Raw genomic sequence first — 17,084 nt, 5'->3', positions numbered from 1 at the left:
TAGTACACGTGGCATAAGGAAAACCGTCGATTTGCTTACGTCAGAAGCTCGGTCCGGAAAAGGACAAAAATAGAGCCCAAGATACTGGGAGACCATCGTTGGTAGCGACACGTGGTGAATTAATGACCATTGGATGTAAAAAATCTTAATGTCTTCCCGCTCTCTGCTGACCGGTTACCGATATCACCCGTTGCTATACTATGGACTGCTCTCACCAAGCGTCACTGGTTTTAACTTTTAACCCCCTGAGATTTTTATTGATCTTTGTAATTTATTTATTTTTTGTTTTTTTAATAAATCGTGGAATAGTCGGAAAAAAAAGCTCTCCGTTGCGTTTGTAAATACTATATAAGGTCATCTCTCTCTCTCCCTCTCTCTCCGCGTCAATTGATTAATAAAGTGAAGTCTGTGCCTCGTGCTCCGCTTCAGGATTTTCCCGAGAAAAGTTCTTGCTGAAGCGAGAAAATCCGAGAAATTTTTCTGGCGAAACTTGCGCGCATTTAGAGTGAGTTTCCTTGTCTCTCTCTTGCTTCTAACTCTCGCGGAACAGGGATCTCTTGAAACTGTCTAATTCCCGATCTCGGAGATTTCATCGATCCTCTAGCCGGTTTATCTCTCTCCGATCCGTTTTTCCTGGAAACTGTAATGATTCGTTCGCGTGAAGATGCATGGGATTTAAAGACTGTTTTACCTTTTCCGTGTTCGTAGAGAAGTTACCAAAACCCATCAAATGATTTTGAAAAGCATTCGATACTTTGATCATTTTGTTCTTTCTGACATATTCGATCCCTCTTTTTTATTTCCCAGGAAAGCGTGAATCAAACAGGAAAAGGTCGAATTTTTTACGACGGAAGAAGCCAGTGTGTGTTTGGAGGCCTAGAAAATCTCCTCCTCCACACAAACTTTCCCTCAGTTTCCGATTAACGTAAACCAGCAAAGTTAGTCCAGTGATTCACCGAAAGTTGGAAACTTTTCCTACGATATCCGAGAAAATTTTCCATTTCGGAATGGGAGTGAAAATCGCCTCCACAACCACTTTCCTTCAATGGGCTTTGCAGCCCATCGTCCCTCATGCTTCCTCCACCGCCGCCATATCATCTCCTCCTTCGAAACGACGCCGTAGCGCCGCACACGACGCTCTCTCCCTGTCTTGTCGCTTCGTTCCTCGGAGGCTGAACCGTTCGTCTTTCTTCGGGACTCATTCGACGAAGCTCCAACGATCCAAGTCCTGTGAATTGTGGGAATCATCGAAGATGACGAGGGCTCGGTCGATTCCTAGAGCTTGTAGCGCGAGCATGGATTCGTTCTCCGACGAGGAGTTTTCGAGGAAGATTCAAGAACTCGCTCTCATATTCCAAGTCCCCGACGGCGAGGAAGACGAAGAGATTCATAAACCGAGCAACAACGATTCAGAACCGGAGATAATCCACGATTCCGTCGACGGTAGATCAATGGGTATCTCAGAGAGTCACAGTTTCAGTGCGGATTCAGTGGAACCGCCATGGGAGGAGATGGTTCACTTCTCGAGCGTCGAGATGAAAGCAAACAGCGTCGAACTTCCTCTCTCGCTGAGGATCATAAAACGGAAGATTCAGTGGGAAGAAGGAGTGAGACAAGCCGGAGAATCAGCGTACTGTTCGGTGAAGAAGGCGTTCTCTTCCATGGTGTTCATCGTACGCGAACTCCATAGCTTCACTCTCCACATGAGAGAGCTCCTCTTCTACGAAGACTTGCAAGGGATTCTCCAACGTGTTCGCAAGGAAATGCATGAGTCGTTTGTGTGGTTATTCCAACAAGTATTTTCCCAAACGCCGACTTTGATGGTCTACGTGATGATACTACTCGCCAACTTCACCGTTTACTCCATAGGCAGCAACGCCGCCATCGCCGCCGCCGCGTCCCATCCTCCTCCGACAGCAACCGTGTCCGAACTGAAAACAGTTGCCGTGCCGGTGAACAAGAACAACGCGAGATTCGATTCCTCGTCGGTGAAGACATTCTATGTATCGTCCTCGTCATCCGGCAAAACAACTTCGGTCGACGGCAACAATGGCGGCGGCGACGGGAATGTCCGTCCCATCTGGAGCGGGACAGACGGCGACGGATGGTACGAAGGGTCGGACCGTTTCAGAACGATGATACCCGACGGACCATCAGAATTTTCGGACGCGGAGCCGTCGGTGTCAGGACAAGCGAGCAGGGAAGAGGAACTCAGTGTGTGGAATACGATCGTGAAGGAATCGGAACGAATGCAGGCTTCGACCAGGGACGAGTCGTTGGACCACGACACGATGAAGCGGTTCGTGTCTCCGGTCGAGGCGCGAATCGAAGAAGAAGACTACGCGGATTACTTCAAGACAGAGCTTCTTTACCAAACGGGTCTGTCTCAGGAGCCTAATAACACTCTCCTCCTCGCCAACTACGCGCAGTTCCTCTACCTCGTCGCTCATGACTACGACAGGTATATTACATGCACACTTATCTCATATTATTATAATCACAATACTTTGTGTCCTGTAGTTCGTCATGTTTTTACGGTTCTTTGATTATGAAACCGGCCTAGTGAGTAAGGGTTTGAGTTATGTCTGAAACTTTCTTTAGATCTTCAGATCATCATCTGGGTCTTTGGTGGAAGTTGATGGTAAGAGTCAAAAGAGGCGTGGTCAAGTGGGCGAATATTCGTGAACATGCCTACTTTCCTGACTCTGCATAATTTTTGACATTGGAACCAAATCTTTATTGCTAGATTTAAATCGAGTGAACCATATTTGTCGTGGCAGAGATATTTTGCCTTTTCCTTACAACACCCTTTTTCCATCCAATTACCAAGCTCCCACATGACACATTTTACTCTGCCATATGCAAATCAAGTTCAAGATCTAACATGTGTCTTTTTATCCCACGTGCTTTTTAAAAAAACAGGGCAGAGGAGTATTTCAAGAGAGCGGCGAAGGCGGAGCCAGCGGACGCGGAGGCGCTGAGCAAATACGCGACGTTCCTGTGGAAGGCTCGGAGCGACATGTGGGCGGCCGAGGAAACGTTCTTGGAAGCCATCTCCGCCGATCCCGCCAACTCGCACTACTCGGCTAACTACGCCCATTTCCTCTGGAACACCGGCGGCGATGACACGTGTTTCCCTCTCGAGACCTAAAGCCCTAGTATATATATCGATCGTCATATGTGAATGTACGCACACACGTCTGTATGTATATGTATATATATGTTACTTATATATATATATGCTGTGTGTTGGTGGGTGAGTCTGGTGACGAATTGTCCTTTTCTTTTCTTTATTTCCTTTCATTTAATTAGTGTATATGCCTTTTTTTTATCTTATTGGTCTGCACAGGTGGTAGTGGTTACACAGTTACGTGTTTTTTTTTATTGTCATGGAAATCACATGGCGATTTTTTTTATAAACATGATTAGATTACTGTTGATGATGGTAAGTTACACTGTTTAACTTTTGTTTTTTGGGTGTCTTATCAATTATCATGATGTCAGCGGAAGAACAGAACATGACGCAAACACATATGACAACACATTCGGAAATAGGGTTGGTTCCGGGATTGGACCGACCAACGAAACTCCCTATCGGTTTGCGTAATTTTGTGGTCTTTTGACATGAAAAAATTACCGTCAAATATGACTTCAACGCATTTTCATTCATTGGACTCCAAAATTTCATTGAAGAGTCGGGCAATTAATTTCCTTCTTTTTTTTGTTGCCCCAACCATAAAAACAAACATAAACATGATTCATAAACCGGATCCGGACATAGAGAAACACAACCCAGATCCTGTAGTTGCCATTTGGATTCGGCTTTAGAATATTGGGCAAAGGGTCTCTAAAGTACAAGACTATTATATTCTCTGAAGCCGAACCGGTTGATAATGAACGCGAGAGCAGATTCAAGATCCGTATCAAATTAAATCCAAAGGTTCAGAGTTATAAAATTCCAAAGTATGGAAAGATTTAATTTCAAGTGAAGACCATCATACATTCAGGGCGTATAGTAAGGCGAAACACGTGGGTATGTGCATTTTTCAGGGGATCTCCAAATATAAACTTCGGTTACCGTAAGAAAATAAATAAAAAAGAAAGAAAAAAAACCCAATAATAGAAAACAAATTTCTTTTATATAATCTCAAAATTTATTATGTTTTTTATCTGACTACATATTTCGGATGATCGAGGAAGTCTATGTAAATTAACCTCTCCAAATGAAGAGTTGAACCCGGGTCGGAAAGAGCTTGAATGGAAGATGATTTGTCAGAACTCTAAAAACAATAGGACAACTAATATGTTTTATATCATCTTTCGTAACATAAATGTAATCCAATGATGATTTAATTGGGAAAAACGATTATAGAGAAATCAAATAGAGCCAGATTCTTGTATAATTTTATATAATAATAACAATAACGTGATGACGTTGTCATCCCCTCTCGGGTCCATACAGTGCATGGTCGGTCCATCGCATTTGGGCTTCCAGCCCAAAAGAGAAATAAAAATAAAAGTAAATCTTGGCCCAGAAATACATATAAATACTGGTGATGAAACCAGAGAAATCGGGTCGGGTTAAAAGGATTTGGGTTTTCGGCTCCGAGATACAATGCGCCTCTATTCCACTCAACGTCAACGGGCAAATAAAGGCTAAAAAGCTTGTACACTCAAAATTTGCGGTCTCGGTGATGAAATTATGACATGGCCCGACAGTGTAACCATATATGTGACGTCATCTAACATTAGATCTTATCGTATCTAATTAATTTGTGTTTGTGAAAAAAAGTGGAAATATCTAATAGTCACAATTAGGGTGGACGTGGGCAGGTATCCGAGAGTTTTGAGGTATCCGATTTCGACTTCGAAACCGCAGATTTTTTGGAAAAATTATCTCAATCTCGATCTTGCGGGAGCCGGATATCCGGCGGTACGAATATTCATGTTTGAACTCGGATATTCCCGAATATCTAGATCCGTAATTTTTTATTATTTAAACATAAATATTAACTTTGAATGCATAAAATTTCCACAAAATAACAAAATTCAAACATTAAAATACATATAAAGTTGTTCAAATTATACAATATAAATAGAAATTCAACATAAACATTAAAATGCATCCAAAATTGTACAAAATATATAATAAAACTAGTTAGATATTTTATAAATATTTATAACTATAGGGATATTTCTGTCTTTTTCATTGTATTCGATTATCTAGAGTATCCGTCTCTCTAATTTTGAAATCCGAACTCGAACTTGCGAATTTCTCATCTCATTTATCTCGTACTCGATTTCGTTTCTAATGGGATAACTGGGTTCCGGATATCCGTAAATCAGAATCCGTGAGCCCACAAATTTGGGGTAAAAACGTCTAACCCTAGTCACAAGTCAATACTGCCGGTTGTATATATTTAAAGAATATAACATTTGTGCCCAGTGACATGTAAATACGATACATTTCCGTGCCAAAATTTGGAATATATCTCCGTTAAAAAAACATTTACGAAAATAAAAGGGCAAAGTAATTACACAGAGACTTTGGACTCATCTATTACATTTGACACTGCATCATATGAAAGCTAACACACATGGGGCCTTTCCTATCACTTCCACATCCCCCACTAACCTGAGACAAACCTCATCATCACCGTCCATCGCAAATTCAACGGTCCACATTACATCACATCTATTAACCCAAAACCCTCGCCGCTAAAACAGAGCGCGAAAAAAGGGATTATATATATATATATATGTGTATATATATATCAACACACACGAATCACGACCGTTGATCACGCTGACACCGTGTACACTATCACGAAACAAGGAAGCACAGCCCTTGGATTAAACACTATAAGCTCTTCATCGTCGATCCTCATGAGGGTCCCACTCGCACTTCCCGTCCCGGACCCCACCAAAGAGTCGCACCCCCGGTCTTCCTTGTCCACGTCATCATCCTCCTCCGGGACCGAGTCGCACCCGACCCGACCAGCCACGACCCGGCACACCAGCATAGCCCGTTTCACATTCATGAACCCGAACTCCTCCTCCACCTCCTCGGGGACCGCCACGTGTGCTCTCCAGCTCGACGCCATGGTCGCGATCCCGTCCATCTTCGGCGAGAACCCACCTTTGATGACCCCACAGATGCTGCAGTACTGTTGTCCGCAGAGTGCAGAATTACCGTTTCGCCCCAAATCGCACATGAACGTCGAGCAGTAGAATCTCAGGAGCTCGTTCCCGTCGGCGGCGCACCTCTCGTCCCATCGCCGCCGCGTTGCCGCCGCCTCTCTGTACTCCTCGAATCTCGCGAGAATCTTCGGGCTGTTGTGGATCTTCAGGATCCGGTGGATTTCCGGGTTCTTCGCCGCCTTCTCGGGCCAACCCGATTTGAATATGATCTTCACTATGTTCGTGCTCGATTCGCCGTCGATCAGCTCCGAAACCGCGTGCTTGATCGCCAGGTGCTGCTCGAGAAATTGGGATTTCTCGAAAATTTCGCCGCACGCCGTGCAGGGGAAAATATCGTTACGCAGGGGGAAGAAAAGAGGATCAGAGGATACATCGGACTCCGGGCACGATAACCCGTTCAGGGTTTCCGGGTCGGGTACAGTATTTTCCGGCTGGATAAGAGTGACCAGCGAGTTCTGAGACGATCTTGCGGAGGTCAAGGTCGTGATGGGGACGTTGGGGTGCGTTTGGTTCCGGGATTTGCATATCCTCGCGGTGGATAAGAAAACCCGCTTAAGATACGACCAAGAAGACGACAACCCGCCAGAAGGAAAAGACGAAACTGCCTTCAGCTTCTTCTTCTTGTCCTTCCTCACCTTCTCTTTCTCTCTGCCGTCGCAGCGCGAGAGAAAGAAGCAGCCGACAAAGAGAAACAGAAGAGAGAAGAAGTAACGTAAAGTTGTTCCGAGTTTTCGCGCCGCCATTGATATGAAACCGACCAGTGTGAGCTATAACTTTTGAAGCTTTAGGCTTTGTCTCTGATAATGCAAAGACAGAGCTAGGGTTTTTACACCATTAGAGAGGTGTGTGAAGGTGATGATGATGATGATGGGGACGTAGAGGAAAAGGAGAGGAGTGTAAAGGCGAAGGAGACAGGAGGGAAAGGAGATGCCAATGGAAGAATAAAGGTGAAAGAGTAGATGCGACGCAATTTCATGTGTATTTTTTCATCAGTATATTTGTCTCCGGTTAATACATTTATTTTATTACATAGTACCTGTTTACGATACATTGATTTCCGTGTGCATGTTACGTGGATCTTTTGTCCTCTCTATCGTATTATTATGCATAAATCGCACCATCTGTTATGATAACTTCGAAGTAAACTTGGGCGCAAAACTTATATATTTTTTCCACATATTTCAATAAAAATAATTTAATCGGCTTTTGTTAATCTTTTACCTAAGTTAACCCTATAGAGATCATTACAAATCCGTCAATAAGAAAGTTACTGTAATTCAGAAAATACATGCATGGTATAACGTCGCTACATAATGGTGTCGGCATACGTGATATATATAGTTGGATATATATATATATACATATATACGTTTCGGATGCAGAAAACCATACATGATAATAATATCGTATACGTTGTACTTCACTCGAAAGCGAGCCGAGGAATCCGAGGCCACAACACAAACATGGTTGCTTAGGATGTGGACGCAGACTGACTAACAACACGTGCATATGTCCGGCTTCTAATCTGCTGCTGACGAGTCAGATGTATGCATATGCTTCCGTCAATTTTCATGAATAAATAATCAAATATATATATATATATATATATATATATATATATATGTATGTATGCAACTGTTATTAAATCGAAGTGGTATTTATATTTCGTCCCGAAACATGATGACAAGCATGTAGGTTGATGTATCGCTTTCATCAAGGAGCAGTTAAAACTAATCCGAATGATGATTTGATGTTTTGTCTTTTCATTAATGTTAATCTTTTACCAACTCGAGTTATGCAGTTTTTTTACCGTATATTCCACATGGATTTATATGGGGTGACCGTGTGAATGACCTTAATAAACTGGTGTGATATTATAAGTGCACGTTCTAATGGACTACACATGTTTTTTTTAATAATATTGATTAAATGAAAATTCGATCCAACTATATCCCCTAAAACAATTTTATTATATTTTTATTACAATTAAATTGTATCATTTCTATATAACAACCGCTCGAACACCAAATTTTGGGATAAAGACAACACCAATTACAACCGTCACCCTATTTCGATTGGATGAATGAACCACACATGTTGTTGAACACAAGAGATTAAAGAGAAGTTACTCACAAAAATATCAGTATAATTTTTTATTTATACGTGGATACCAAACATTTTGGGATAATCAAGTGCTACATGAAGCGTTTAGAGTGATTATATATATATATAAACTCGACGTTCATGAAATTCACGAAGCTAAACGCTGCGCAGCGATTGACATGCATCGATATATATATATATATATATATATATTATAGTCACGCCGATCGAGGGATAACTCGACGTTCATGAAATTCACGAAGCTAAACGCTGCGCAGCGATTGACATGCATCGAAATATCAACCCGAAAATCAACTAATAAAACTCGACGTTACTGTTGTTGGTTTTGACGGATTCTACGCATACAAATACAAATTTTCCACTGCCATACAATTTTAAAAAATAAAAACATATTATGTATAGTATATAAATATGAAATATTAATTTTCTTTTATCTGAAATATAAATGAAATCATTTTAATTCAGTTCTATTGAATGTATTCGATTTTAATATATTATTATGAAAATTGATTATATTCAAACAAAATAATTTTGGTTAATTTCTCATCTATCCAAATAAACATGAATGAGGTAGTTCTGTAATGATGAATGATGGAAGTGATTGGGCCACGTGAGGACCCCGAGGAACGAAGCACGCTTTACCCACAATGGTTTTATTTGAGACAATATAATAATAATAATTATAGGATTTTAAAACGAATATACCGATAAACACATATAATTTTTTTAAACAGATTTTATCATATGAGCATTCGTAATTATCTAATATAGTTCTCTTAATTATAAAATTTTACAGAGACATTAACGGAACCTGACAAAAATCTAAAATACACTCTGATTTTTTAAAATTATTTAATCATTGCTATAGTATAATATAATTGTCCATTGGAGAATAATATTCTTTTTGTTTATTTATTTATACGATTAAATAAATTTAACGGAATGGACGAAAGAAAATTACCGTAGAAGAAGAAATCCGAATTTCCCCGGAACATTGGACACGCGGCGGATTTTCATTGGTTGTTTTTTAAAGTAGAGAATAGGCCCCGGACGCAGACACCGACGGACCCACCATCTTAAAATAATGTAATGTATGTTGCATTATTTCAGCCCCTCGTTATTGGACCGACTCAATCGTCCCGAAATAACATTTTTTTTTCCATAAGGAAACTTTGGAATCTCAATGCCAAAGTAGGAAGCCATGGCATGTCATCCTATACACGGTCGGAAGAGGCAACGAACAAAATTAAAAATCAAACCGAACTAAAAGACAAAAATGCAAGATATTGTATGATTTGTTGGAATGCATATATGAATGTTGTGATGCAATCCATTAGAGTTTAGCAGATTCGAATATTTAGAAATCGGTTCTATACTTTACATAATTAACTGACTCGTGTTTTTCAAGTGTTTAGGATGTCGAAACAAATTATGATATCTATAATAACAAATTTAGTTTTCATACTTGTTGTTTACGGATCTAAATTATATGAAAATCATTGTACTGATTTTATGTCGATTTATGTTCTAATGATACGATAAAAAAATTATTTTTTAGCTCTTATATATAATGAATATTTATAACCCGTAATTTGTATGGGCAAATAATTAAGTTATTCTTCCACGTGAAAAGAAAACAAATTGATTTAATCTAAAAATTATGTTTTACACAAATTGCTATAATTTAATAGGATTAGGATAAAAAAGAGAGAGAGCTAAGTATTCAGAATATTAAAACAGGCACAAGTGTGTGTGTGTATTCTAAAAAATTGATATTTAAAAACACAAAGTGTTTGTTGGACAATAATTTTCTACAAGAATAAAGTGCAACTAATATTGTGGCAACACCATAAATTACTAAAAATTTATGACTTTTGACCAATTGATGATAGTTTGACAAAAAAAAAAAAGATGTTAGGAGCAAAGGGTTGAGTTTGCTTTGCTTTTGTAAGTAGGCCATTCAATTTATTTCGCAGATCCCACCACTCTCTATCATCTAATAACTGCTCCTATTAGTGAGAATACCAATTGTTATTAAAAACATACTAATCAAAACCAAAATAAAAATACAGAAAAATATTTTTTAAATATACTTAAAATACAGTATAAATACCAACAAGAAATGACTATATTTATGCATGGTCACAAACTTAAAACCCATATTAACATGATTGTGATTATGTGTGTAATATAATCAATATCGGGGCAGATGGTTGTATCATAACAGTCTAATGTTCGAATTTCATAAATTATAAAAACATACAAGAATATAAAAATAGATCTAGTTGTGAATTCGCGCGCGCACAAACACACCTAAATTTTAAATTATTATATATTTATCCGAATTTTATTCCGTAATAATAATACCTTGTCGACCTGAATTTAAATAATTAAATTATCAAGATATATAGTTTGGGCACGCAATTGTTCGTATGGTCCGAGTAGATATCATTTTTAAAAATAATATACAAATTTCATTATCTGTCGTTATTTGTTGTCACTCATAATTTGTTTCTTGTTACCTGCAAACAAAAGCGAAGACAGCCGACAAATCGGGTGGCTATATTGCTTCGTTTTTCCAATTCGACGGTTAGTTTGTCACGATAGTTACTTACTGTCATCGTCCAATTATTTAAATGCCAATATTATCTAAAACGGTTTATTAAAATATTCATCCGAATTTTTATTACTACGATTGAGTGGGGAGTTGGATCCACCTCTAGATCCTGCTTGGATTTCACATTTTCTTTTCATTATATTATTATTATAGTTTAGTATTTTTATACTTATAATCATACAGATATATATTTCATATATACATATGTAAGAAAATAAAAAATAAATTTTGGATAACGAAAACTCAGAATATTCTTAATGGGCTTTTGTAAAGCCCATATTTCGTCTTAAATAACTCCATAGAAATTTCAAAAATGCATTGTCAGTAAAAAGCTCAAATTTACTCCATGTAACAAAAATGAAATCGGACAAAATATCTAAAATACTCTCCTCTTCTTTCAAAATCTTCTTTCAAAAGGTGATCATGTGACCAAAATAATTATATCATGATAATCACATTGATCATAATATTAAATTTACGATAATTTAATCAAGTGATTAGTATGATATATAAGATGTAACTATGATGATTTTATTTAACGTTATGATCAATATAACCACGACTATAAAATTATTTCGGTCACAAGAAGAGGGTATATCTAGAAGTAGTTTTAGCAAGTATTTTAGATAATGGCCCGGATCAAGGCTACTTTCCGTATTGCCATGGCGCTTCAATCTAATCGGCGACGAGTGCCGACGGACCGCTCGGCGGTGGAACGTAGTTGGACAACCGAGGGGCCACGAGAGGAGGCGGCAATGGCTTGATCGTTCGATGAGAAGGTGATCGAATCGATTTGGATGGGCCACTTGGCGAGCCGTAACTGGACGATCGACCGTACATCAGACGCAACGGAGGAGGGTAGTAAAACCCGGTGTGGTAATGATTGGAGTAAAGATAGGGAGAAGGGGAAGGAGAGAATTCCCTGTAATGGCGCGGCGGCGGCGGCGGAGGAACAACGATCTGAGGGGCAGAGGAGTGATAATAGCAACCTTGAAGGGCAGAATAGTAATCTTGGGGCTGGGACTGAGGATGCGCCGCAGCGGCGGCGGAAGATGGTATGGCGATCGCTCCTCGATCGCGAGCTTCAGGCGAGTCTTCCCCTGAGGCCGACCCAAAGGTCGGACAAGCTCGAGTGAGTGGACCGACTCAAGAAGGATCGCCGGGTCCGAGTCAATCAGGTGGGCCAGCGGAAACCTAAACGAACCGACGAGGGTTTTGAACTTTTTGCCAGATCCGAGGACTTAGAATGGAAAATCTAGATGGTGATGACCCATCGTGGAGAGGACGAGTCAGGGGAAGGGTGATTCGCTCGTTCCACACGGGCGAATCATCGGAGCGAGTTGAGGGGCGGTGGTCGGGGTCGGGGTCGAGGTACAGGACAAGGTAGGGTTTAAGGTCTCCTTCACGCCAGTTGACATTCTTCAGGTGCTTAGCGGAGACACGACGGTAACGACCAGATCCAACGGCTCCGACGAAGTCATTATAGGCTGCGTTTTGGGGGAGTTTATGCTGCGGCGGTCATTGCTAACGTGCGCTCGAGTCTTGATTGTGTTTGTTCTGTGTTTCAGAAATTTGTTTTACCACGTTGTGTTGTCTTTTAGATTCGGAGAAGATGTGAAAAATCTTTCCGAAAACATTTTAGATTCTCTGACACCTTTTTTTTAATTGACTTCTTTTTTGGGCCCTTAAGTCGGCTTATTTGTTTCGCGGGCAGGATAGAGATAACCTTGTGTTCAAACAGGGCCCAATAACTCACTCGCACGTCTGTAGCAAATCTAACTGAGAGGCTCATAAACCACTGTATAAATCTCTCGCTCTCTCTTTGATACTCATATTTCCTGGAGTATTACGTGTATGGGCCGAGGATGAGGAGAATACTGATGAGAATCCACTGTCGATCGTTAGCTCTGTTGATTTGGGGGGATCCCATTTTTTTTTGTGGGTAATGTGAAAGATGCGGGTTCTGTTTTTGTTTCTAGATCAATATAGTTCTGCAGATGAGTGGATTCACTGCTGAAGAAATCAGAACCGTATCACTTGGAAGGGGCCTATGCACTGAGATTACTTGGCTCAAAAGTCTCTGCCATGGCTGGCATGATCGTGATCGGTCCCCTTTTCAAACTTCAGAATCTTGCCTGGGATTAAGGTTTTGTATGGAGGGGGAAGTGGCCCGGAAGCTGAATATCTCTTTTGCCCATGAGAATCAAAAGCAGAAACCACCCATGGAAAGGAGAGCAGCATAAAAAGCAGGATCTGTTCCCTGCAAACCATAGAAGAAAAAAAGGCACGCTCCCTTCGCAGGCATTACCCTGTTCAGGTTCAAAGGGACTATCTCAGCCTTGTTTCAGGCACCCCTGGTGCTTATGTCCGTCAATACCGTTATCCAAATATCAAAAGACACGGACCTAATCATTTAAAAAAAAAGTAACAGTCTTTTTATTGCTGACTCCAGCAGAAAACACAGATCCATGGCTGTCCTAAAGTTGACAAGATAGAGAAACAACTAAACTTACCCACAGTCTGTCATGGCAGACCTTCTTATGGATATCTTATTTTCATACATTTCAACCGGCTCCGGGGCTCGGGGTGAGAGGAGGGGCTCGGGGTGAGAGGAGCGGCAGTGAGACCACGATTCCAGCTTTCCTGATGAGAGAAAACAAGATAAAGAAAGGAAAAAAGACAGAGATTACGGGATTAGCTGCTTTGAAACAGAATCCAACTAGAAAAGATGCCGATTGATTAATGTCTACAAGTTGCAATCTTTGTTATTCCAATCCAATCAGGTCCGGGGATTTATCATCGTTTCAGTTCAAACATATACACATTTTGTACTCAAAATCATGCATCAATCCAAATGTATAATCATTACTTTATACGGATGTAGTTACTTTTCATACCTTTTTGGCACCAATTTATGCAACTACATTTGTGAATAACTGACGCTTATAAAATGTTACGCATTTCTTAAGGAAGCTATCATGAATATTTCTCAAGCACGTGTTAATTTTAGGGTAAGTCCTGCAATACCTTTTCACTTCCGTGAAGACTTGACATAGCTCTCCGGAAGGTAGATTTCTCCACCTACTTCACCGTGCTGTTCTCCGCTAATAGTTTTCTTTGCGGCTTTGAACTCTTCACTCATAGCCTCCATTCCACGTTGCACGGCTTCCTCAGCACTGCCATAACCGTTCTCTTCTGCATACTTTCGGATGTCTTCCGTTATCTTCATAGAGCAAAACTTTGGCCCACACATGGAGCAAAAGTGTGCCACCTTAGCACCTTCGGATGGAAGGGTCTCGTCATGGAAGGACATGGCAGTCATTGGGTCCAACGATAAAGCAAATTGGTCCATCCATCTGAACTCGAATCTCGCCTTGCTTAAGGTATCATCCCATGCCTGGGCATGTGGATGCCCTTTCGCTAAATCAGCTGCATGAGCAGCTATCTTGTATGCTATAACCCCTGCCTTCACATCATCCCTGTTTGGTAACCCAAGGTGTTCCTTTGGTGTTACATAGCAAAGAAGAGCTGTACCCAAGGCTCCTATATTGGCGGCACCAATGGCAGATGTGATGTGGTCATACCCCGGGGCAATGTCTGTCGTCAACGGACCGAGGGTGTAGAACGGTGCCTCATTACACCACTCCAACTGCTTTTGCATGTTCTCTGGGATCTTGTGCATCGGGATATGCCCGGGCCCTTCATTCATCACCTGAAATCATCAGCACAAATTTCAGGAATCTGTATGCAGAATGGTGCATGAGAAGAACACACATTAATGTGCTCAGACAAACAGCAAAATAGAAGTCATAGTTTTCTTTTTTTAATACCTGCACATCCTTCTCCCAAGCCCGACGAGTTAGTTCACCTTGAGTCAGAAGCTCGGCAAACTGAGCAGTGTCGTTAGCATCATATATTGAGCCAGGTCTCAGACCATCCCCTATTGAAAGAGCCACATCGTACTGATTGCAGATGTCAAGGATTTCATCCCAATGCTCGTAGGCAAAGTTCTCCTTGTGGTAAGCTAAGCACCATTTAGCATGGATGGATCCTCCACGTGAAACGATACCCGTCATACGCTTTGCTGTCAAGGGTATGTACCTTAGTAAAACTCCAGCATGGATGGTGAAATAGTCTACACCCTGCTCAGCTTGTTCAATCAGGGTTTCTCTGAATACTTCCCAGCTAAGATTCTCAGCAATGCCGTCCACTTTTTCAAGCGCTTGGTAGATGGGCACTGTACCCACAGGAACAGCTGAATTTCGTAAGATCCATTCACGAGTCTCGTGAATGTGGCGACCAGTTGAGAGATCCATGACAGTGTCAGCTCCCCACATTGTTGCCCACTGAACCTTATAAACTTCCTCTTCAATTGAACTCGCGACAACAGAGTTTCCAATATTTGCATTAACCTTGACCAAGAAATTTCTTCCAACAATCATGGGCTCCAGCTCCAGGTGCTTCTTGTTAGAAGGGATGATTGCCCTTCCACGAGCCACTTCTGATCTCACAAACTCAGGGTCCAGCTTTTCCCTCGTTGCACAATACAACATTTCTTCAGTTATAATTCCTTGCTTAGCATAGTACATCTGGGTGTATCTTGGTGCCCCTAGCTTCTCCCGTCGGTCAACCCACTCCTTCCTCAGTTTAGGAAGTCCTGTTTGACAAATTTATAAGCTGTTAATACCTGAGTGAGGAAAAACAAATGGGTGAAAAGAAGTGCATGATTACCATACCAATGCGTGGGCTAACGTTCTGGGGACCACTGGTGTCATATGTGTCAAAATCAGGCTCACTCCCAGACAAATGGACACGTCGAAAGGGAACTCTGAGTACATGACCAGTTTTCTCATGAACCACTTCCCTGAAATTAAGATTAGTCATTTAACTCTTCTGACATAATCAATAAACAAGCACAAACATGTTGAAGATTGGAACAGCTCACGCACCTGTATTCCTTGGAGCTCTTAGGAAAACATTGCTCAAAGGACGGAATGGGCTGGAAATCAGGAGAAGAAGGATCAATGGTGTGCTTTCTTTGCTTGCTTCTCTCTGAATTAGTAGATGGGGGATCAAAAGTCAATGTGGCTCTTGGACTCGATCTCCAAGCAGCATGACATGTTTCCTTCTTAGTTCCACTAGCAATTCGCCCAACCACATTGAACCCGGGTGACAGGGAAGAGTTAGGAAGTTTCCGCAGAGCAGAATGATTTCCATTGTTGCACACGACTGACATCAAGGTGCTGTGCACAGAAGCCATACCTGGCAATATCAACCCAACAGAGGGTCAGTAAAAAAGACACAAGAAGGATGCAAAAGAACAATCATCTCAGAGTGTACAGTGAATCCCTTGCGTTCAGAGAAATCTAAACCTATTCCATTCTCAACCTGGATGCAAATTCCACCATCATAATGATAATAAGAATCTCCAATCATTCATGTATTCTCTCGTGAAACAGGTGACTCCAACATCATCTCCAATTAAACCTAATTTTTTCCATTATAACTCTAAGAAACATGCACGAAACCGATTTCTCCGATCGTGACATTTTCAATAAGGTGACATTTCCGCACGCATCACAAGCTGTATACATGAATATACAGATCAAAGCCGTGTAGTCACTGAGATCGATGGATTTAATACACAGGAAAACAGAAATCTGCAAAGTAACGAGAGTTTTCTCCATACTCTCGATCTCGACATTTAACCATCAGGAAAACATCAGAAATCGAATTCTATTGCAGAGTCTCAAACAGAGAACACGAAAACAGGATTGCATGCAAATATTCCGAAGAAACGACACAATTTCACAGGATTAAACGTAATCAGATCTCCATGAAGCAAACCAATGACATCTGCAAGTATCACAGTTCCATAGACAAAAACATTGGAAGAAAAAATCGATCGAACCGCACGGATCCCTGGCATCCACACTCGATCAAGGAACGAAAACAGAAAAATCATAATGAAGAAAAAGCAGGAGGACCTGGAAGAGACGCTGTCGATCTTATCCGTGACGAATTGGCTCGCTCGAAAACCCTACTTACCGAGCTGCCACTCCACTGATGAATACAACGAATGGCAGAGGGCCTTTTTTAAATGGAGACGGCGAAAAGAATCAGAAAAGGACTGCTTACCTGA

General features: G+C 40.9%; 3 protein-coding genes and 1 pseudogene across 4 annotated transcripts; 1 reads left to right on the top strand and 3 right to left on the bottom strand.

Moving 5' to 3' along the window:
* The first annotated feature begins 359 nt into the window (after positions 1–359).
* Positions 360–3,438, top strand: LOC104800724. Its single transcript, XM_010523628.1, has 3 exons — positions 360–505; positions 808–2,461; positions 2,923–3,438. Exons 2-3 carry the CDS (start codon positions 1,008–1,010, stop codon positions 3,149–3,151), a joined length of 1,683 nt encoding a protein of 560 aa, XP_010521930.1. The 5' UTR covers positions 360–505; positions 808–1,007; the 3' UTR covers positions 3,152–3,438.
* A 2,055-nt stretch (positions 3,439–5,493) lies between these two features.
* LOC104800723 lies at positions 5,494–7,198 on the bottom strand. The gene has a single exon (XM_010523627.2). It carries the CDS (start codon positions 6,942–6,944, stop codon positions 5,802–5,804), a length of 1,143 nt encoding a protein of 380 aa, XP_010521929.1. The 5' UTR covers positions 6,945–7,198; the 3' UTR covers positions 5,494–5,801.
* A 4,062-nt stretch (positions 7,199–11,260) lies between these two features.
* LOC104800722 lies at positions 11,261–12,472 on the bottom strand (annotated as a pseudogene).
* A 348-nt stretch (positions 12,473–12,820) lies between these two features.
* LOC104800721 (phosphomethylpyrimidine synthase, chloroplastic) lies at positions 12,821–17,069 on the bottom strand. 2 transcript variants are annotated; one of them, XR_769799.2, is made up of 7 exons: positions 16,930–17,069; positions 15,892–16,204; positions 15,679–15,806; positions 14,773–15,599; positions 13,970–14,654; positions 13,456–13,585; positions 12,821–13,296 (listed from the first exon to the last, which is right to left on the bottom strand). XR_769799.2 is itself a non-coding variant. In XM_010523626.2 (6 exons), the coding sequence occupies exons 2-5, from the start codon at positions 16,200–16,202 to the stop codon at positions 13,974–13,976; spliced, it is 1,947 nt and encodes a 648-aa protein (XP_010521928.1). In that variant the 5' UTR covers positions 16,203–16,204; positions 16,930–17,069; the 3' UTR covers positions 13,331–13,585; positions 13,970–13,973. The 2 variants fall into 2 exon arrangements, 1 of the variants encoding a protein (XP_010521928.1); XM_010523626.2 differs by lacking the exon at positions 12,821–13,296 and having other exon boundaries at positions 13,331–13,585.
* Between the last annotated feature and the right edge of the window lie 15 nt (positions 17,070–17,084).

Source organism: Tarenaya hassleriana, unplaced genomic scaffold (assembly GCF_000463585.1).
Source record: "Tarenaya hassleriana unplaced genomic scaffold, ASM46358v1 Cleome7, whole genome shotgun sequence".
Taxonomy (NCBI): Eukaryota; Viridiplantae; Streptophyta; class Magnoliopsida; order Brassicales; family Cleomaceae; genus Tarenaya; species Tarenaya hassleriana.
Note: the sequence above shows the minus strand (reverse complement) of the source record. Positions and strands in the feature narration are given on the sequence as shown.